We start from the raw sequence: 23,540 nt of genomic DNA, 5'->3' as shown, positions 1-23,540 counted from the left end.
AAAAAAACATTTGACACTTAATTCTTTGCAGGCTTCCAGAGGCCCCAGTTTGAGTGGACAGAATACTTGAGACTGTGCAATGCCCAGGCAGCTCCTGCAAGCATCTTTAATATGGTAGGTATGACTTATACTTCAAACTATAATACATAAACAAAGTTTAACTAAAATGCCAGTGGACACCAAGATAAGTACTTCCAGTGTCAGCGATGAAAATGTTTACACAGATAGCTTGTAAACAATTTTAGATAACCTTTTTTTTTAAATTTGAATATGTGAATCCTCATACAAAGATGGCAATTCAGCACTGAAAAAGAAAGTAGGCTTTACAGAGAGTTAACAATTTTCATGTTATGTTATGGGTTGGCTGACTACATTCTCTTCACAGCCGGGGGCTAAGTTGCAAGGAGCTTGCAATAGGCGGGGCTAATTCGCAAAGGTCTAGAGTGGCTGCAATTAGGCGCTAACTCATGTGACATCAATACAATTGTCGCAAGGGCTTCCATTTGGGGCATAATGTTGGTCCAGGTCTGGACCTGTACCTAAACTGCTGTACCTGTACATGAAAACTGTTCGGTACACATACAGCCCTACTGACTGTCATTTCTACCTTCCAGTCCATTCCGGATCACGAGTTCCAGAAGGGCATGAAACTGGAGGTCGTTAACCCCCACAACCACGCGGAGATCTGCGTAGCATCCATCACCAAGGTCGTGTCCAGGGTCATGTTCGTTCACCTGGAGGGGGCGAAGGTCGCGGCCCACACGGCGCAGAACATCGTGATGGATGTGGAGTCCATGGAGCTGTTTCCTGTGGGGTGGTGCGAGACGAACGGGTACCCACTGTCATCCCCTCCCAAGAGAGCCATAGGTGAGTAGTAGATCTGTTTCATGACGTTTGTACACCACTGACTTTAGAGGGTTTTTTTACACAGCCAGTAACAGTCACCAAAATATTGGTATGATGATGAAGCAATGGTTGTGTAAAAAAAGTTTCTTATTTGGTACATGAGTAGTAGAGACTCGGGTACCCGCTGTCCTCCCCTCCCAAGCCATAGGTCAGTAGTACATTTTGTTATTGTTGTTGGGTGGGTCCACTACTCCCTTTTGGCAGCCAGGAACTGAATTGTGAGAAGCTTACAATAGGCGGGGCTAAATCGCAAGGGTCTGGAGCGAGCTGCCATTCGGCACCACACAGGTGACCTCAATTTGACAGTAATTGCCCTAGGTACGGCCATAGGACTATAGGTTTTGAACCACTCACTCTTTTCGATAAGTGTGGTGGGATCTTAAATGTGCTTGAAGTGAGGCTCTCCTCAAACTCGGGACCTCCGTTTAGCATCTTCTCAGAGGGATGGCCCTAACCGAAGCTACAGTACCAGCACGGTAAACTTTACCGTAATTTACGGTGTGCGTAATCGTGAACACGCCGTAAATACGATCGTAATTACGGCCGTATTTACGGGGCGGTATCACGTGGAAACCGGTCGGTAATATTCAGAATATTCATGTTTTGAACACCGTGTACACGGAATATTCATGAGAACGTCATTAATTATTAATCAAACAGCATGATTTGCGGCAGAAATTTAGCGGCGCCTGACCCGGAGGGCGGGGTACCGCCGCATGCGTAACATAACTAGACTGTTTTTTAAGTACTTAGTAAATCGCGAGCCGATCTTTTGTGATTTTCCGAACAAAATGTAGACTGCATAGCAGAACAATCCTCATAACCATGTTCTCTTGTATGAATTGAAAGTATTTCTCGAAGCATAAATACGTGTGTTCAAATATTATACGGAACCAGATACAACTTCACAATAAAAATGCTCCTGTTTGCCGAAAATATAACTCAACCGGTTTTCACCGGCGGGTTTGATATTGCCGCCGGGCATGATCAGCGATCGGGAACATACACCAGCGCACGCTCGGAAAACCACCTTCGAATTTTGATAGGAATATCTTTAAGGTTCGACAAATACATATCTGGAATGGTGCAATTATTTTATAACTACTACGTCCTCGCTTCCTATTAAATATAAACGTCCAAAAATGCCATAGTGAGACACTTTTCTCCTCGGTATGTCACACAGTCGGCGTGTACACGCCGTAATTACGGCGTCACAGCCGTGTATACAGTTTTGTGTGGCGTTTACAAAGTGGAAAATGTTGGCAAACTTTGGGGTTTTGAGTGGAAATATGAGGCCTCCATTGTTGAAATCGAAACTAATAGATGTTTTTGCGTGTTTAGTAGATGTTATAAGATACCGGACGGTAGAATTGTAGAAAAAATGGGTCTGACCCGTGCCCTCCCACCGCGACGCTAAATTTGATTGACACATGCGGCCGAGGCGCGGCTTCTTTGAGTTTGTCGGCATATTCAATTCTCAAAGATCGGGCCTGCGCGAACTGCACTTTAAGTCTAACAGCCCGCTATGGCAAAAATGCGCAATAAAGGTCTTCATTCATTCATTGTTACAACAATAAACACAGAGCTTGTTTTTCCGCCGTGTTTTTTTTTTTCTTGGTTTATTCTACTTGATAGCGATATTAAGTACCGACGTATATATTTTGAATATTTTGGAACGACATGTATCGTGATGACAAAGGCACGAAACTTCTTCATATACATTAGCACATTTTATAAATAGCGATTTACCTAACATATTTCCAACATTTGGAATAGATGATGGTCGATCGGGTAGCAGCAGAATGATGATGGAAAATCTGATATAAACTTACCTTCCAGGTTTTAAACGTTACATGTTGTGACGTAGTGTATATGTATATAGGAGTCCAGAGAATGGGCCCGGGGTCTTCAGTGTTCTCAAAAAGAGCTTTAAAAGTTTCACCGGAAATTCTGGGAAGTTCGCAATTACAGTGTAGTTGCAGATAATAAAATCAATAAACGAAGTTTAAAATGGGAATAGATCGTCACCACTGTTGACGGCGATCTTTTTGTTTTACAAGCGGTAGATTGTATATTTCGTTTTCGTTCAAGGGCTCATTCATATCCCCCCCCCCAAAAAAAACAGTTCTTGCAGCATGAATCGGAAAAAAATAATTTCTTAAATATATGTACGATGTACTCCTTCCTGCTATCCTTACTGCTTATATCAATATTTCAAAATTAAGAGCTCGTGACAGTTATTGCAATCATATTGGTGTCAGTTGTTAAACCAGGACATAAGAATCTAGGATAGCTGCAAGGCTGAATGTATTCCCCGCAGTAAGTTTGCGTCGACTATCCGACGACCAGGAGCAGCCGTCAGCGTAATCTCCAAGCAGATTCCTCCGTGGCATAAAACAGTAACATAAAGCTGGGGAAGGAGTTTAGCCGACAGAGGAGTATAATTGCCCACTGCCGTCAGCGATGTTCCGTCCCAAGAGCTCATTCAGGAACAGGTAGGTCTCGTTGGCGGAGCTGCACCCTCGACGATCAGCAGTGTGCCAAGGAAGCCAACGGATGGAAACCCGCATCCTTTTATTCTGGCTTAGAAATGTAGCTAGCTAACGTAAGTCTTAATACATAGTAAAAGTAAGTGTAATGTTAGTTACGACTTCACAACTTTGAACATGTACGGTTAGTTACGCTAACACAACATTGAACAGACAAAATATGATTAACAACAACATTAAAAACGCATAAGGATGAAAGTATGCTATGTTACTGAAAAGTATGTATTGATTTCGTTGGTCGACTGTCTGACGACCAGGAGCCGCCGTCAGCGATGTTCCGTCTCAAGATCTCCGCCAGGAACAGGTAGGTCTTGTTGGCGGAGCTGCACCCTCGACGATCAGCAGTGGGCCGAGGAAGCCAACGGATGGAAACCCAATCCCTTTAATTTATCCTAGCCTAGAAAAGTAGCGACGGATGTATAACTACATAGTAGAAGTACATATAATGTTAGTTACGTCAACAAAACTTTGAACAGATACACAGACAAAATACGATTAACAACAACATTAAAAACACATAAGGATAAAAGTATGCCCTGTATTGATTTCGTCGGTCGACTGTCCGGCGACCAGGAGCCGCCGTCAGCGATGTTCCGTCCCAAGAGCTCCGCCAGGAACAGGTAGGTCGACTGCCCGACGACCAGGAACGTCCGATGGCGATGTTCCGACCCAAGAGAACAGGTAGGTCTTAATGCCGAGTTGCACCCTCGACGAGCAGCAGTGTTTCAAGGAAAAGGGCGGCCGACGAAAACCTAAATTCGTAACCTAGAAAAGTAGCTAATGCCGTCTAATTAATGGTCAATTTATCTAGAAATAGTGGCTTATGACCAGACACATTATCCTATATATATTCATATTACAAGCATTATAGATCTATGTAGTCAATTTATACGTACAAATAGTCCATTAATGCGAACCATACATGCCTGAAATAGTCCACAGATCTATTTAATACTCCTTGAGAACTTCGCACGTAGCGATCTATTTGTAGTGGGAATATTACATCATGATCACTCCGTCCCCCATCCTTGAGTCGGTGATATTGCTTTGTGCCAAAGTCCTTGGTCATACTTGAGTCAGGTACAGTTTGAATGAAAATTTACGCCTCGATTTACAAAACTCCATCTTTTGTGATGGTGTTTCCGTCTCTCTAAAATTAAAAAAAAAATTAAAAAACGTCTCAAAATACCCGACCAAGACTTTCATCACAATGCTACACCAAATTTAGCACCGAAAACTTGCGTCGTCCGGCTGCAAAACCTCTGATAAGTGAGCGTAGCCGGTAACTAGTATTGGACCGGTCTATTATAATAGGGGGAAACGTCACACATGGGGTGATTCTAAAGTTCATTGAAATAAACAAAATGCCAACTTAAATATTCCATAACGGTTGTTAAATGTTCCTACATATTCAAAGGAAGCTGGCCAAATTACAAATCTTTTGAAAAAAAAGTTAATTTGACATTTCTTGATATAATTGTCCCCATCTGCTACTATTAGAACGTCCCCTAAATCGTGGGAATCCCAGTACAGAACGTCAGAAGTTCCCTACATCCAAGTTGTACGGGGCGGCGGTCCTTTGATCTAGTATCATATGTGCCGGGCGCCGGCGACAAAATCAATCAATTTTGACAGCACTAGCTGTCTGACATTTCCGGAGAAACTAAAAACTGTAAAAGAAATCAAATTTGGACTTATACAAAAATGTACATTTACAAATGCAAGGATTTAATCTTTTGTGCCAGGTTCTGGTTACTGAAATAAATAAATCGTTTTTTATTATCCGTTTTATCGATTTTAGGTTTGAAACTGAAAGTCTCTCATTTATTTTTTATACACAAACAACACGTCTTTTGTGAGCCATATTTCAGGGTTCTTCAAACGCCAGCGACAGAACCTCGTTTTACTTTATACGCGACAAGTGTCAACTTATTTTTGCTATCAGTTTTCCTCTTCGCTGATTGGCTGTCAAAAATGATTGAATTTGCGATCGGCAAAGTTTCAGATTGTCCGGCGCGGGCAGCACGATCTTCAAAAGGCCGCGATCTGCTTTCAATGTAATCAAGACGACACACCGTGGGAAAGAGTATATTTGACTTGTAGTGGCCATCTCGGAGCTGCTGTTTCGCGCTGGATGCATCAAATCTCATATCATAATCTCTAGTTTAGTTTTATCCAGATCCCAGACGATTCTCCGATTTCTGACTATTATTTGTTACAACGCTCAAATTTTAATCAAATCTTTGGCTATAGAGTCGATTCCACATTACCAAGAGGGTCTTTCTTGCCTTTTGTTCCAACATTTTGAAAATCTTTATAACATTCTAAATGTGATAAGTAACTGTTTAGAACTATCTATAATATCTGTGTGATGTTCTAAATATTTTCTAGTGTTCATACATGTTAGAAACATTTCTAACATCAAATCCATTATTTCTGTTAGTTTCTAAACTGTTCCAACATAGATTTATCATTTGTGATCAAATGTGATCATATGTTCGAACAGTGAAACAAAATGATGAAACTGAGTCAGTGGGCTGGGAAGAGGGCAATTCACACATCCCTGCCAAGTACAGGAAATTGTGTCTGTCTGACAGCTTTTCACAAAAGAGCCACTAGTGTCTACTAAAAATACAAGACCCAAACAAAAAGCCCATCTTAGCAGCTTTGTTTATTGGGGTATAAAAGTTTTTATGGAGGAAAAAAATGACGCAAATTGTTGGAACATATGATCACATGTTCCAACAATAACAAAAACACATAGATGTTTCTAAATTGTTCTAAATAAAGAGATATTTGTACCATTAATTTCCCAATGTTTCCAACATATATAGATAGGTTCAAACATGTTCACACTTTCATTTTCATTTGTTTGAACAATTTAGAACTACAGTGACTGAAATATTCTTTTGCTTAGAATAGTTCAAACTTATTACAAATATTATTTCAAAACCCTCTCGGTGACTCGGAATCGACTCTATCAATTGCAATTTGAAGAGTTGTACAGAAAAGCTGTGTTGCTAAGGAACATGCGTGTTTGTTTAGACGTAAGGCCGGCGCTCGGTGTAAGTCAACTTTTTTTACCTCGCGTTCAGTTGGCCGACACGGGTGTGCCGAAACATTGAATGTCCACTTTTGGTCAATTTTTGTCAAATCTATTTCCAACATAAAAAAATTGTGATGCCTATTTAGTGTTGTGGCTTGTTTAAGTTAGTAAATGTGAAAGTAACCCAGGACTGCTTCTGCTCTCGGAAAACGACACGGGCGTGTTTCCCGTCAGCGTGCGAGTTTTCGCAGCTGATTACAAGGGATTGTTGAAGACAAAACAAAAATTTCAGTCTTTGTCGACAAGTGCAAGACAAAGTCAAAGACAAGAATAGATCTCGATCTCGGTAAATGTGTTATTTATCTGCTATAGAATATGATATGTTTTGTCAAACCGGCTTGTCTTGATCCGTACAATGAACTTTTGCATGAATCGATCAAAATGGCGATTGCACTGTGATTATTCCCCACCTCTTTTTGTCTCAAGCTATTCAGAAGAGCAAGTATAAAGTTTACTACTGCTCCCTCCTAGAGGCGCCGCGCAAATATCCACGCACCTTGTGTATTTGGGGGTCAACGACCTATCCACGCAGGCTGCGTCTTTCGGGGTCAACAACCTATAAAGTGCGTGGCTTTGAATGCAGAAAACTTCGGATGGATTGCACAATCGAATAAATCCAACCTGTGTTTTCACTTGTGTTGCAGATTGCCTTTTCTACCCCCCAAAATAAGAATTTTATACAAATGAGAACGTACTAAGCCCGCTAGCAACCCGAAAGACTGCACCAGCGGAAGGCTGCCTTAGGTTGATTTTACAGCATTTTTACTATTCACGCTGTCGTAAAATCAAGGCGCTAATCAGTTCTTACGGCGAGGACACGCTGCTCATTATCGACCTCATTAGCGTTAATGAGCTAGCGGCACCGTAATCTGGTGTTCACCGTAAACGTGTACACGATCGTAATTACGCCGTGTTTACGTTTTCGAATTTTCGTAATTACGTTACTTTTTACCATGCTGGTACTGTAGGTATAATTTTTTGGTTTCATCAGGTTTGTACGTCACTGAGGAAAGGGACTCTTCTTACACAAGCATTGACGGTCACAGAAACATTTGTGTACACAGTAATGACGTGAAAATTCTCTTTTAGTGAGTAGGACCTTAAAGCCATTCTGTGGCAGCTGAAGAATTAGCGTACTGTTCAAGAAAGGTTAACAAAGGTGTCCTTTTCTTACCTCTCCAGTGAAAAAGCCAAAGAAGGTTGCAGTTGTCCAGCCAGAAAAACAGTAAGTAATTTATAAAACATCTCCTGAGTTAATTGAGTTTAAAAGTACTGTTTAACTGTTTAGGTTAACATTCTATCAAAATCTCACTGATGGAAAAATCTTACTTTCCTGATCCGGCAAGTGGGGCAGGAGATGCGTTTGCCTGATCAGCACCAAGTCTTATACTTGCCTGGGACAATCGGGCTAATGGACTTGTCCAACCCTGCTAAGTTAGCAAGTAACACTTTGCATTGACTGGAGATTTTTTTAAATGTTAAGTTAACACATGAAATGTTTTCTTACTTTCTTGTTAATGAATTGTGTATCTGCAGTGTTGGCATGACAACCGGTGGCCAACCAGGCCCATCCCACGCTAACCACTCCGATGATGCCAGGCATGGTGGGTTTAGCGCCGCACATAAATATGAGCCAGGTAAGAATGTTTGATACCAAAGGTTTAAAGCCTCCACTTTTTAGGAGTTGCCAAAAACAATGGGTACAGACTGTAAATCAATTTAATACTTTTAATACTTTTGGTAATCTTAGCAGTGTTAGAATAATTGTGATGATGGAATTTTAGCTGTTGAATACGTAACCGCAAAAGTGACTAAAAGCAAGTTACCATTAGCAAATCAAGAATTATAATCTGAGCACAGGCCAATTGAGATGATGTTTTTTCTCAGCTATGTCAATTCAAAATTATAGGACTAAACGAAATATTTCTGCACCAAAAAGTCAATTTTCCCTCCTCTCTTTCCTTTGGCAAATAAGTCTATTATTTTGATGCAATTATGGTATTTTGTTGTCTGTAGGGAATAAGTACTGGTGCCCCAAGATCTATGTCAACCACAAGTGCTTCTCGGGACCGTACTTGAACAAGGGGCGGATAGCTGAGCTCCCGCGGTCTGTCGGACCAGGGAGTGTGGTGCTCGTCTTGAAGGTGAGTGTTAAGTAGCCTTTCATAAACTTCTTGTACAATTAGATATACAGTACAGCCTCCGGGTTTTTCAGCATCGTGTTTCGTGATCACGCAAGTCGCCCCGCGTGTTCACGCAAGTCGCCCCGCGTGATGAGGCGATCGCCCCGCGTGATTATGGGTTACGTCTTGCGCGGCACACGCGTGACAACAATCGTGCGTGACAACACGCAAGGTGTAAAAACGTGGTGTGAGACCGTCTAGGCCAGCCTTCCTGAACTCTGCCGAGGACCCGTGCGTCTTTAACGTCCCTTGGGGCGAACTGTTGCGTCAGTGGGAAGCCGCTTTAGATACTACATTTTACGCAACGATTGTGTAGCGCAAAAAGATAAAATTACGTAACAAAGTAACGGGTAGAGTAGCTGCCTATCTAAGGCTGCACAACTGTCGATTTTTTCATTGAAATAATGGCTAGATTATATAAGAAATTAGACGAGTGGAGACAACAAGTTGCAGACAACTGGTGCAATAGCGGCACGTATCGCCTCGGCCCGGAGAGCCTTCTCTCTTATCTCACCGATCTCGAATAAAACCTCGTATACGTTTACCAGAAAATTCCCTAAAGTTTGAAATATGACCCTGCAAATTGACCGACAGTGTGGTGTTTTAGACATCGTGTTTACAAGCGGCAAATACTTTACAAGTACGCTGCAATACACAGTGATTAAAACACGAACAGAATGCCGGCCCTTTTGATCGACATGTACTTTCGGTCTGCTTTCGGTGTCGGCTAACGAGCCTGTCTACTTACGAGGTACATGTACCAAGATTTTTTTCTAACTAGGAGGAAAGCCGACGGACATATTTTCATAAGTTGGATCCTTCTTTCTTGAATGTCTGTAATTTAGTTAATTATACCGACCTCGATGAGTAGAGGAAACAGTTAATTGTCACAAATAAACACTGTGCCGGAATGTTCAGTCCTCCCAACGCTGCATCACCCGACGGCCGTGCGTTGAAGATAAGGTTACGTTTGTCTATGCCGCCGAAACTCGAGAAGTTCCGATCAAAAGAGATTGCGACACGTAAGTAGCGTCATTCGCTATACATTTCTTTCACTATTACGTGTATCTAGGAGAGCCCACTTTACTGACGGTACCGTGTCAAGAGAGTCTAGCAAAGGTAAATCTTAACGAGATAATTTTTTGTATTGTACTTGCCACCCAAGACGATCATTTTATACACTTACGAACAATTCCTTTTAATCATCCGTGAAAACTCGCACGCCGACTAGAACAAAGAAAAAAGAAACACGCCCCTGTAGTTTCCAGAATTACACATACATATGACATAATGATCATGCATGAAACTTTAACCTATCGACGATATATCTCCAAGATTATTCAAAGACCAGTGACAGAACCTCATTTATATGCAACAAGTATCAAGTTTTTTTGTTGTTTTTTTGCTGTCAGTATTCCTCGTCTCTGATTGGTTGTCGAAAATGATTGAATTTTCGTCCCGCGAAACTTCAGACAGCCCGGCGCCGGGCGGCAAAACTTCAAACAGCCGCGATATGTCAATCAAGACCACGTCCGTGAGAAAGTGTATGTTTCTTGAGTTGCGGTTTTGGCGAAACACTATCAAAATGCAGAACCTATATTTCATTTTTATCCGGATCATAGACTATCCTCATTATTTCATGTTAGATTTAAAGCGCTCAAATTCTAAGTAAATTGCAGTTTGGAAAGTTGTACCCACAGAAAAGTTGTTCAGATGGCATTCATGTTTGTATACACGTGAGGTACATTTTGTACGTGCGGGTCCAATCTTTTCAGCTTGCGCTGTTCTTTACATTTTGCCGTATTTTTCTGTGTTTCGTGGATATATAAATTGAATATATGAGGACATGAATTGGCTATTTAGACGCATGAAGTGACCACTAATGTTTCTATATACATACATTTCTATATAATATAAACGACATACATGTACATGTAATATGAATAAAGGATATTGTGTTTGATCATAACTTACTATTTCTAGATACACTGACGTTCCTTGGTTAGACATCGATAGCTACTTTTCTACGCTAGTAAAGTAGAATTCAGGTTTCCATCCGCCGGTTTCCTTGACACTGCTGAACGTCACGGTTGCAACTAATGGCATGAAGACCTACCTGGATTCAGGTTTCCATCCGCCGGTTTCTTTGACACACTGCTGATCGTCACGGTTGCAACTCGGCCAACAAAACCTACCTGTTCCTGAGTTCTTGTGTCGGAACACCGCCATCGCCATCGGACGATCCGGGTCGTCAGTCAGTCGACGGACGCAACCATACTCAAGGGCATACTGGTATATTAAACCTAATGTGTTTTTATTCTATGTGTTAATTGTGTTTTGTCTGCGTATCTGTTCAATCTTATATCTGTGTATCTGTTTTAACACAGTTGTGTTGGCGCCACTAATATTACCTCTACTGTATACATTAAAGATAGAGGTTTCTAGGCTAGGAAAGTAGAATTCAGGTTTCCATCCGCCGGTTCCCTTGACACACTGCTGATCGTCACGGTTTCTTGATCTTGATCTTGATCTTGATTGGGTACTGGACAACGCCCCTCAGTTGGGGCAAAGCGTCCGGTTGCAACTTGGCCAACAAAACTTACCTGTTCCTGGCGCAGCTCTTGTGTCGGAACACCGCCATCGGACGATCCGGGTCGTCAGTCAGTCGGCGGACGCAACCATACTCAAGAGCATACTGGTATATTAAACCTAATGTGTTTTTATTCTATGTGTTAATCGTGTTTTGTCTGCGTATCTGTTCAAACTTATATCTGTTCTAACAAGGTTGTGTTGGCGTCACTAACATTTCTTCTACTATGTAACGTTTCTATATAACTTTCTAACATGTTTGAGTCAGTTTAGCTACAACTGTTATGGGCTGTTCAAGGAAGTTCACTCTTTTACACATACTCGGACTGTTTGTCACTCTTTTACACATACTCGGACTGTTTGTCACTCTTTTACACATACTCGGACTGTTTGTCAGCAACACGTATATATCTGGTCGAGATACTACAAAGAGAGTTTGGGCCGATATTTATGTGAATACATACACATTAGATAGATATAAACGGCGTCATGACATATTACTGCCCTTGGAACATGAAAGGTAAGTTTAATACCGATCTTATCGATCGTCATTCGGCAGCTTCTACACCGTCAGGATCGACCATCATCTGTTCCGTATGTTGGAAATACGGTAGGTTGTTCATTTTATTAAATATGTCAGTGTATGAATAAATTTGATACATTTTTTTAACAACAACAAAGGGGACATATAGTACATTACTATGGTGTAGTACACAGTAGTGCCGCACTCAAGCAGACTGGCTTATATTAACGGCACCACTGGGCAAAACATTAAGAAAGCATTCTCAATTCTTTGATCGTGGCTACATTGGCTTGAACCGGTAGCGTAATGAGTTCGATATTCATTGATCATCCACCCCTGTAACATTGCCACGAACATAGTTCAAATATGATCTACGCTACCGATATACAGTCTACAAAGTATTTCAATTAGTCTGTTTTAGACACTGTTGTTAATACAAATGAAGAAGAAAAAAATTAGACAAACCAAGAAGAAATAGCCACATATTAAACACGGGGCTAGTGCAGAGAAGAAAATTCACGCAGAATATTGTAACAGTCATCGTGGCCTCCTTCTGTGGGAACATAGTTTCAAAGAAGCCGCTCCTTGCCGCACATGTGTCAATCAAATTCAGCAGCACGTAAGCGCAGACCTAATTTTTTTCGTAAAGTCTACCGACACTTGAACAGTTACGTCAATCGTGTACTTGCACACACTTAACAATCAAATCATCTGTTGATTTTATCGCAACAATGTTGGGCTCATATTGGCGCCCAAAAAAGACAAAAGAAAAGGTTGACAACATGTCGCACGACGTTCTAGAGCTAGCCCACACAAACCGTGCATACGTCTAAATGTAATATGATACACTAGTAGTTGGCCGAGGCAAAGGAATTTGCATAAACAGGTCACGTTCCAGCTTTCCTCTGTGCGGTGCTTGATGTTCGGATGTAGGTATCTGCCGGTCGAAGCCCGTTTAGTTGGTAGTGTGACCTCCTGGATTTTGTACAACTGCACTGGCCGCATGGGACATTCCTTGGTCATTTTACGAAAGTTATCTGTTAAATGGTCTGTAATGGGTGCTAGAAGCGGTCAGAGAAACTTACCTTGTTGGCGGAGAAAACATGTAACAAGTTAATGATGTAACGTTACGCAAGTTTCATTTTTGCCCGAGGCCTGGACGAGGTTTCTTTTCCAGTGATTGGACAAAACTAGGTCAAAATTTGCATAAACAGATCACATTACAATTTTCGTGCCACGCAGCTTGTAGCGAGACTGCATCTACCGATTGGAAGCTCGTGGAATAGATTAGATACATTTGTACATTTTGTATGTCCCACAGTTTTAAAGTTGTGGGTCAGGGACCACCAGGATTTTGCACGACCACAGGGTCTGCATGTATAACTCAATTAATATTATTATGCTAAAGTTCAGTTTGTCCCAGCCTTTGTCCAAAGATGAGCATTACAAACAAAACAAAGCCTTTCCATATTCTTGCTACTTCTTTATAGTTCTAGTAGCGTCTACATCGTGTAACGAGCCGTGGTAAAAGTACAGTACACTATTAATTGTCTTCATTATGAGTATACGTACACCATGTGATACCGTCCATCGCAACAACAGATCCTAAAACACATTGTCAAATACAACAACAACATATCATTGGAAGGATTTGTTCGGTCGGTGAGACCTTGCATAACTAAATTTTCCAGACGTGTTTTCCACGCGTTTTTTTTTCTTGCGACAGCCGCGGCTCGTTCTGTTGTTGTTTTCGCTCGCCGTGCGTGGCAGCGCCGAAAGAATTGCCGTAGCTGAGCGCAAGAAAAAAAGAAAGAAAAAAACATCGTGTGGAAAATTTCGTTCTTTTTCTTTTATTCACACGCATCGGATTCAAACATGTGCTGGACAGTCGGTCCCTCAAATAGTAGCAAATCTTCCGACAAACAACGTGAGAGGGAACGGCGCAAGTGCGGGGTCTCACCATATCTCCTGGAGATTTTGCTCGGCTGGCCCTGGAGCCAGCCGCGGCGGCACCGAAAGATCGGGGGCCCGGTACAAGCATACTTTGCCAAATCGACATTATTCATTGCTCTTAAACTTACCATACCGGATTTTCTGATATCAATAAAACAAACATCTTGTGGAAAAATCATTTGCTGTTCTTTTATTTAGACGTATCATGTTCAAACATGCGCTGCACGTCACAGACGGTTCGTAGCAAATTTGTAGCAAATCTTCGATTGAAACAACGTGGGAACAGCACGGGTGAGTTCTAGACCGCGAACGTGTGCCAGGTCTCCCACCAGAGATCGTGTTACGGGACACGGTTTACGCCCTGCGTGAGTCACGCGTGACCGCAATCGCAACGCTGCGTGTGCCACGCACAGTCCTGCGTGTGTCACGCAAAACCCTGCGTGAGGTCACGAAAAATTCTCCGTGATTGCGTCCGTGATATGCTGTGAAACCCGAAGGCCGTACTGTAAGCTAGTAGAAAAGAGAAGTTCTGTTTGTAGAAGTCATTTTAGCAATTTTGTTGTCAAAACTATACTACAAAAAAACCTGTTGTATGGAGATCTACCACCGCTATCTCAAGTCATACAAGAAAGAATACTAAGGTTGACGCTGGACACGCATGCCGGAATAAAGGAACTATTAGTGATGTTCTTCTTTTGATACCAAAACATGCAAGTGTAGGAAAACCAATGTAAAACCTATCTAGGTCAGCCTTGCAAAGTTGCTTGCTGTTAAGTGGAAGGTGTGTGGAAAGTGCCCGAGGCTATGGAGGATATGGATGGATGGAGGGACAGAGTCATGTGCATCCTTGCAACCAGCACAACCATTTGATTGTTACAGAACTGACTTCCATTGTGCATGATTGCAGTCTTTAGGACAGGACGTTAATCTGGGTCATTGTGCTTATCAAAAGAGCTAGGGGGAATTTCCCCGGAACAATGAACCTGTAAATACTGTACATAGCATCAGTCCTCTCTGTCACGACCAGTGGAAGACTAGCTCTTCAGTGTGCTAAACCTGGATCAAGCTTAGCCTGTGTTTACACAAGCTCTCGCCGGCTGGGCTTAATGACCCCCTCCCCCCGAGAGCTTGTGGCCGAACAGTTCTAAGCCGCGCGGACCATTCCAGTTTCTGGAGTCACCAATAGGAAGCCAGGATAGGAATTACTATGGTAACCGCCCAGCCATCACGTGATCCCCGGCGCCAGGCCGGGCGGAGTAGTAGGCGGGGACAGGAAACTTGATCGATCCCCCGCGTGCAGTTCTCAGAAAAATGGCGACGGACAGCACAACCGCAGAGTTTCGGAACGTCCTGCAGACAGTGTGTGCGGACTTTGGGAGTCCCTGGCCCCTGAAGCCGCTTCAGGAAGAGACGATCAAATACTGTAATTCTTGAAATTCTCGCGTCTGGAAATTATAGCGTTTTGTGGAAAATGGAGTAACTCGCGTCACTTAATTTTAGCGTTGTGAAGGAGGCGCTAAATTTTCAGTCGGATGTGTGAAAAAATAGCATGAATATTACCAAAACCCTCGGTCGTTTACATGTCTAAAGTCCGAAAAATACATGACTAGAAATAACATACACGCCGGCGCTGCGTGTGGTTCTGAATAATAAACAACTACCGTACCGACGCGGTGATTTCAAAACGCGCTTGACGACCGCCGACTCTGGCCGGCCGGCGGCCCGCTTAATTTTGGCGGACATAGCCGACCCAACGACGACAACAGCCCACTTGATACTGCTGTCGTGAATAAGGAAGCCGAGAAAGCCATACAGGCGGCGAACAGCGAGAAAAAACGTAGCGGGAACCACCACCATACTCCGGAAGCAGGACCAAGATTGCGAAATTTGGTAGCGAAAACTTGTGAGGGACGTCAGCGAATCTCGAATCGGCCACGCATTCGATCAAAAAGAAGAAGAAGAAAAAGACGTTTCTGGAAGAAGTCGCCCGCCATGGAACGAACAAGATCGCAAAATTTTCACGCAAAAAAACATCGCCAGACTTGAAGGTTGCCGACCTCGATGCGGCGCCGCAGAAATAATTTTGTGAGAACCATGCGGCGCACGGTCGGCGCCATTTTGAAACTTGATTGTTGTTGTTTGTACGCTTGGGTGGCGGCGGATTCTTGTAATGAGGGTTTGATTCCGAATTGTTCGTAGCTCACAAAAAACACGCCTTACATATTGCGCTTTGACGCTATGAATTTGACTGTATTTCATCCTAGAAATTCGTAGATTTACACCAAATATTCCGTAGTGGCTCTGTATTTTTTTCTGCGACGACATTTTTGCTGTTGTTGTCTGCACGCTAAGATGACGCGGACATTTTCTTGTATAACATCGTAGCACAACGTGAACTTCGTAACTGTTTTGTATATTTTATGGACAAACTTCTAAATCGTAGCGTAGAATAATATTGATAAATACGATTGTGTAAACATGCAGCTCAGCTCGTAACGAATTTGTGTTGTTTGCGTCAGCATGCTTTCACTGCATTTTGTAAAAGAAATGACGACAAACTTTCCATTTAAATATATGTTTTATTTCTTGAAACGAAACTTTTTGGCACATCAAAGGCCGGCCGACATCCATCATTGCGTAGCGACCGACAGGCCCGTAGCAACCGGCTCCGCTGGGTGCCATGCCGGCGGCGGGCGCGCGTGACTTTTGCATCTCATTAGCACCATATATGGAGGCCCACTGTCGACAATATCCGCGAGGTTTAGACGGACCTGACATCAAGCTCCTACGGGTGGCGGCAATTGTAGGGCCGGCCGCTAGGGGCTTGATTTTAGTCAGGCTAGGATCAAGCTCACTTTCCTCTTTATTTCATCATCACAGGAAGTCCTGACGTTGCTGATTAACGCTGCTTACAAGCCCAGCCGTGTGCTGAGGGAGCTGCAGGTCCACGGAGAGGGAAGGGAGGACAGGCACCAGCAACAGCTGAAGGCCAAGTAAGTATCCCTGAGGAACCCCTGCACCACACAAACAAGCCACTTTCATTTTAAAAATGGTCAATTTGTCCTGTTGAAAGCTGTTAGGCCATATTGATTTGATTGTATGGATAAAATCCGTGCATGCATAAATTTTTGGCCATTTTCAAATATTAAAGTTTCAACTATACTGTAAATCGTACAAAGCAGCTTTGAAATAAGCAAAAATATGCCGTTGATTGCAAAAACAAATATCAGAAAACTGATATTTATGTCATAGAATATTCCAAGGTCTAAGAAGATGTGAAAGAACAAAAATGAAGAATCTATTGTTCTGTAGGCCATATTCAGTGTGTTCAGAAATGTTCAACCTTCCTGACCACTTAGATTTCATAATGAAGGCAATATTTCTACAGCAATACATACATTCAGTTTGACATTTTCTTTTTTTCAATTGCGTACAGGTACATGGGGAAGAGCTACCGTGCGATGGTGGAGATGGTGCGGACGTCAGCAGAAGTGGACAGCTACTGTAAGGAGATTTGTCACAAGCTGGAGTGCTGCCCCAACCTGTTCGGGCCACTCGAGGTCACGGAGGAGTGTCCAGAAAACTGCTCCATTCTTACCAAGACTAAGTACAGTAAGTACCAGTGGAGTGAGTGAGTGAGTGAGTGAGTGAGTGGGTGGGTGGGTGAGTGAGTGAGTGAGTGAGTGAGTGAGTGTGAGTAAGTGAGTGAGTGAAAGTCAGTGGGTGAAAGTGGGTGAGTGAGTGAATGAATGAGTTAGTGAGTCTGTATGAATGATCCTTTAGCAAGACACAGTTACTGTATGAAAGATTGTGTAAAACATATCAGTGCTCCTTTTATAAACACTTTATGAACACAAACTTTCTTTTTGCAGTTATAAAGTGCTATAAATCTAAGTTTGTGAAAATTACATTTCATGCATGGCAAGGTTTGAATTAAAAGTTTGCTGTATATTTGAGTTTGCACTTGAAAAATTGGTGGCAGTAAAGCCAAACAAGTGATTTCCGTGTGAGGAATTTGCAGTGTGAGGTCAACAAAAAAATGTCAAACTTCAAACTGCAAAAATTTGAAAATTGTCAGTAATTTTAATGCTTTTCTCTCATTCTTTGCAGCATACTACTACGGGAAGCGTAAGAAGGGCCGCGTGGGTCGACCGCCGGGCGGCCACACCAACCTGGAGGGTGGACCCAAGAAACCAGGCAAGAGGAAGAAGAGGAAGAAGATGTGCTTCGTGCAGAGGAAGAAACGATCTGCCAATACGGACGAGTCGGCGCAGAACTCGCCCGAGGGCATGGACCAGAACGGGAGCGAAGGGAGCGAGTCTGGGGAGTCAAAATCTCCCACACCGGAGGATGAACAGCAGGTAAGGAAAGGAGGCGGGTTGGGAGGGGGGCATGGGGTAAAAGTGGAAACAAGTCAGTCACAACTTTACCCAAAAGGGAATGAAGAATTGTTTTTGTGTTTTTTTTGTCAATCTATGCCTTTGTGTGATGCTGGCACTCCAACTGATGCTGAAGAAAAATGATGGATTTCAGTTGTAACGAGTGGAAATGATCTCTGTATTTTTCATTGTTTTAAATATTCTTTTTTGAATGTATCTATGTGTGTTTGTGGTTTTTGCAATGTTACATGTCAATTCATGTTTGAAGAAATGCTGAAGTGCAAAGTGTGTGGCATTGGGATGATAACATCACTTCTACTCGGCTGTGGCACAAAAGCACATCGTTTAAACAATCGCAAGCATTTTAAAATTGAAAGTGTATGATGTCAGTCAGTCATGTTTCCCTTTTCTCGATCCCAGAGCTTGGAGCCAGCCCCTGCGCCCGTGAAGCGTGTCAGACGGGAACGGAAGGAGAAGGAGTTCAAGCTGCCCAAGCTGCTGATCCACGAGCGCACCAGACGACAGACCGTGCCCCCTCGCTCCACATACGAGCCGTACATTGCCCCTCCCCGACCGGTCAAACCTGCAGCCTCTCCAACTACACAGGTGGGGGAGTAAAGAGTGAATGAATGAATGAATAAACGAATGAATGAACAGATGAGTGAATGATCCACGAGCGCACCAGACGACAGACCGTGCCCCCGCGATCTACTTATGAGCCGTACATTGCCCCTCCCCGACCGGTCAAACCTGCAGCCTCTCCAACTGAACAGGTGGGGGAGTAAAGAGTGAATGAATGAATGAATGAATAAACGAATGAATGAACAGATGAGTGAATGATCCACGAGCGCACCAGACGACAGACCGTGCCCCCGCGATCTACTTATGAGCCCTACATTGCCCCTCCCCGACCGGTCAAACCTGCAGCCTCTCCAACTGCACAGGTGGGGCACTCACTCACTCAAAGAGTGAATGAATGAATGAATGAATGAATAGATGAATGAATGATCCACGAGCGCACCCGACGACAGACCGTGGCCCCTCGCTCCACATACGAGCCCTACATTGCTCCTCCCCGACCGATGAAACCTGCTCCCTCTCCAACTACACAGGTGGGGCACTGCAGACTCTGGGATGGGTGGAATAAAAGAGCAAGGGGGAACGAGTGAGGAATGGAGAGTGAGGGAAAGTGCATGAGTGAGTGATAAAGTGAATCATTGAAAGCAGGGTTCTAGCCAGCCTCTGTCCTTGCATCCTTTGACAGAATTTGGCCGCTGGGGACTAATCTGTTCATTGTATTATCGGTTTAAGATCCGGTCCACAGATTTTTTCAGTTTTTCCGGACCGGTCAAACAAACAAAAAACAGTTTTGTACTGGTACCCACCCCTAATGAAATCTTCACATTCAATTAATTTCTTCCATTGATGTAAGGCATTGTTCACTTGTGGGGAATTTAGTTCATTGTGAGAATGAGTAGTTGATGTTGCCCTGTTTGTCCCAGCCCTCACAGGAGGAGGAGAAGTTGAGGCTGGACAGCAACCCGCTCTACTGGTCAGTCATCGAAGTGGTCAAGTTTATCAAGGACACCGACTGTGCCCCGCTGGCCAAGGTTTTCCTCGAACAGGCAAGTACAACAACAAAAACAAAAGATATTTTCTTAGTATACACAAGCCTTGGTTTCATATGTTTAAAGAAAAAAGAGTGCAGGGGGAGAGAAGAAGCGTACAAAAGCTTAACCTAAAAATTAAGTCTGATTTTCAAAAATGTGTTTATCTATTTATATTGATCACAAAATAAGACTTCAGTAAATCAATAAAAAAATGATATTCAAATTTTAAAGTAACTTTAGTTTCAAAACATATTAGGACTATATACAAATTCAGAACTAACACTGCAACCTTCTTCATGAAAAGTGACTCCCTGAACATATCAATTGTTATTTATTTATGTTGTGACCACCTACCCCTCACACTGGACCTCTGGGAAGAGCGGCTTTGGCTGACAGGGCCGTCCAGTACAAATAAAGGTTATGACTGTATGTATGTATCCCAATCTAATCAGTATTCACTCACTCACTCTCCGGTTTAACGTCTGTTGTTCCCCACCCTGTTTGCACGCTGATGATGAGGGGGCCTGATGGCAGCTCGCCAGCGTCCTCTGTCACTTGGGTTGACACTGTGTAGGTTGAGAAAGTCGATGTCTTCCTTTATGTTGTCCAACCATCTCTTTCGTGGTCGACCACGAGGGTTCTTTCCCTCTATGCTGAATTCCATGATCTTCCTGTATTAATGTGCATTTTGTGTGTTTTAGGAAATTGATGGGCAGGCCCTCCTCCTGCTGACCCTCCCCACAGTGCAGGAGTGTATGGAGCTGAAGCTGGGGCCGGCCATCAAGCTATGTCATCACATCGAGCGGGTCAAAATAGCCTTCTATGAGCAGTTCGCAAAGTAGGAACAACTCTGTACATAGTCTTCATGGAAAGGTGCACTAGAAATGGAAAAGCCCACTATACTGTGGTAAGCATATCCCAAAGCAAAATTCTCACTTGTTTTACATAAGTCTGTCATAGTCTAGAGCTGTCTCACTGTTTGAAACTTGCGTTTTGCTGACGGCTACTCACCTGATGATTGAATTATGTGATGTCAGTCATCTAAATTTCCCATTCAGTATCACTAGTGCTTCTTAATCTAGCTTTGCTGTGGATGGATTTCGATGGACTTTCGGACAAATTTCAGGGAATTGACAAGTTAGTGGTCTTTCAATTTGGTGAATTGTTCGCAATCCAAATTCTCAGGAAAGCCAGGTTGAAAAGCACTAGCCACACTGGATGGGAAATTTAGATCACTGACGTCACATTATTCATCATAAGGTGACTAGCCATCAACACAACGCAAGTTTCAAACAGTTGGACAGCTCTGAACTATGACAGACTTATGTAAAACAAGTGAGAACTTTATTTTCTGGTATATTTGTATGGTATAGTAGGCTTTTCTATTTTTAATGCATCTGCCCTTTAATGTAATATTCTACCAGGCTATACTTGTAGCAAGCTTACATATATGTGTCTCTGCATTTGCTTGGCTATGGTAGAGCGTGTTATAAGTTGTAAATGTGCTAAATAGAGACTGCTATGGTTGCAAGAGACACTAAATAGGTTGCACTGAGCAAGTCTCTTGCTTGTAAATACTGTATTGTAACACAAGAGCAATGTATTAGTGCACAGATGCTGTTTTATGTATTTATATAACCAAGAATCTATGATAGAATGAAATGATAACCAAGACAAGAGTGTTGTTCCCCTATAGGAAACAATTCCACATTGTGTTGTATTTTGAGATCTCTATGGAAAGGAATTGGCACATTTAAAGGCACATAATGTAGAACTTTGGCACCACAACTGCAAATATTCGGAATTCAAAACCCCCCTTCAGATTGAAATTTATATAGAAATGTGGCTGAAAGCAATGACTTTGTTTTATGTTTTAGTTGGTCAGATTCCACAGGATGTGCCTTGAATGGTTTTAGAAGCATTCCATGATACGATATTGTGATTTGTTGCCAATAGTTTCTATAATTATAAGCTTCATGAACACTTAAATCATTACAGTCTTGTTTCATACATGTTGGCTTAGTTTTTGTTTGAAATTTCAGGAAGAGCAGAACTTGTTTTGATTTTACTGTACACCACTTAAGGTCATGGCGTTAAATGAATGTCATCGGATATGAGCCAACAGTAGTTTCAACTGCTGTTACATGTACAATGTATACTGTCTGTTTTAAAGCAAGAGATAAATGCTGATGCCGGTTATTTTATTGTTACACGTAGTGTAATCATAATATCAACAGTGTTGAATGTGTTGTTTCAGAGTGCAAATGGTACGTAATTCAGAATAGCTACATTTTGATCATGAAGTTATGTCATACTGATGCTTGCTGTAAGCAACTTCATCAATTTAATTTGTAAGTTTGAGAACGAAGTACAAAATGTAACTTTGACCTACAAATTCATTCAAAATTTATTCAGGGTACAAACGAATGACTGATGATCAAATATATTGCATTGGCTTTAATGTATAATGAGGATTTCTTGCAAATGCTGTATAGCCTGAATGTACATTCCACAAATAGTGGACAAGCGGAAGGAATTTCAATTGTAATGTGGTAAAATATCAGCATCGTGCAAACCTGTTTTCTAGTTTAATTCACAAATTTCATGCTTTTTCTGAGAGGGGGATGATATGGGAATGGGGTCGCCAGAATGAAAACTGCATACTTTTGTTGTAGTATTAGTAGAGCAGATTTTTCAATCTTTTTCTTTGAGTAAGCTGGCTATATATACAGTTTTTGCATCCTGGATAGAAATGGTCTACAGAATGAGTGGATAGGAATGTTGGGCTGAATAGAAATTGCCTCGATGTGACATGCTGAGAAAGAAGGATATTTTTTTATAAGGAAGAGAAATGTATTTTGAAGAAAGAATTCAAATCTAGCACAGAGTGAACTAGTTTGATGGTACTGGTGACTACAAAATGGACACCTTGTGAAATTGTAGAATAGGAATGACTGCAGATGGAAATAGAATGTCAGAGAAACTTGTGGTATTGTACAATATTGTAAGAATATAACTAATTTGAATGTGTACAGATCTAATGCTATATGGTCGGCTGTTAAGTGGCAATGAAAGACCATACAAGGAATTCAGGCTTTGAACAAAGAAAGTGACAGTAGCTATAGAAGGTGCTTTTAGTAGCATGTGTCATAATTCTGCTATTGTTGCATTGCTTGTGTAATGTACTTGCCATGCACAGAATTAAACTGTATGTAAAAGCAATGATTGTAGTCTTAATGTATTTGTTAAGATGTAAGGGTCAAACCTGACTATGGTGACCATGCAGGAGACTAAAAGATAATGGCAAAAGTGCATGGTTGACCTACATGTATTGTAGCCTCCAAATGGTCCAACTATGCCAAAGGGTCCAACCTTTTTGGCATAGCGCTTAGCAGCATTATGTTTGTGAGCTGGTGGCCCGGGTTCGGTGCAGATTCGAATCCCAGGAGACTGTTTCTACTGTCTTCTCTTGCGTTTCACTATAGACTGGTTCTGAATGCATGGCTCAAAGGAAAATATTGGAAGGGGCCACCAGAGAGTGTATACTTATGCAGAGGTAGTAACTATTATCTAAAGCATATGTTTTTTTGTTGTTTTTTTTTTAATATATGAAAATTGGAAGTTTCGCTGCAGTACCATGAAAGGCCGCTACAAGACACATGAACAATTTGTCCTTCGTTTTCCCAACACGTAATATCCTAAGTATCCCTCCTCAATTTCTAGAGTTATGCTGTCCTTTCTA

General features: G+C 42.2%; 1 protein-coding gene and 1 long non-coding RNA gene across 5 annotated transcripts in view; both read left to right on the top strand.

Annotated features, from left to right (window-relative positions):
• Positions 1-23,020, top strand: part of LOC118415443 (scm-like with four MBT domains protein 1) — a 50,225-nt gene extending 27,205 nt beyond the window's left edge. For all 4 annotated transcript variants that reach the window (XM_035820075.1, XM_035820077.1, XM_035820078.1 and 1 more), the window contains 11 exons: positions 32-114; positions 615-867; positions 7,744-7,786; positions 8,098-8,198; positions 8,578-8,705; positions 16,690-16,802; positions 17,246-17,421; positions 17,920-18,170; positions 18,609-18,794; positions 19,691-19,813; positions 20,500-23,020. In XM_035820075.1, coding sequence (XP_035675968.1) covers positions 32-114; positions 615-867; positions 7,744-7,786; positions 8,098-8,198; positions 8,578-8,705; positions 16,690-16,802; positions 17,246-17,421; positions 17,920-18,170; positions 18,609-18,794; positions 19,691-19,813; positions 20,500-20,640 — 1,598 coding nt within the window. In that variant the 3' untranslated portion in view covers positions 20,641-23,020. The remainder of the gene's footprint in view (positions 1-31; positions 115-614; positions 868-7,743; positions 7,787-8,097; positions 8,199-8,577; positions 8,706-16,689; positions 16,803-17,245; positions 17,422-17,919; positions 18,171-18,608; positions 18,795-19,690; positions 19,814-20,499) is intronic.
• Positions 8,712-16,665, top strand: LOC118415456. The gene is made up of 2 exons (XR_004831124.1): positions 8,712-9,766; positions 10,157-16,665. It is a non-coding gene; the product is annotated as an uncharacterized LOC118415456 (long non-coding RNA).
• Positions 23,021-23,540: the final 520 nt, after the last annotated feature.

This window comes from Branchiostoma floridae, chromosome 5 (genome assembly GCF_000003815.2).
Source record: "Branchiostoma floridae strain S238N-H82 chromosome 5, Bfl_VNyyK, whole genome shotgun sequence".
NCBI lineage: Eukaryota > Metazoa > Chordata > Leptocardii > Amphioxiformes > Branchiostomatidae > Branchiostoma > Branchiostoma floridae.
The sequence above is the reverse complement of the archived record's forward strand: the minus strand, read 5'-3'. Positions and strand labels throughout refer to the sequence as shown.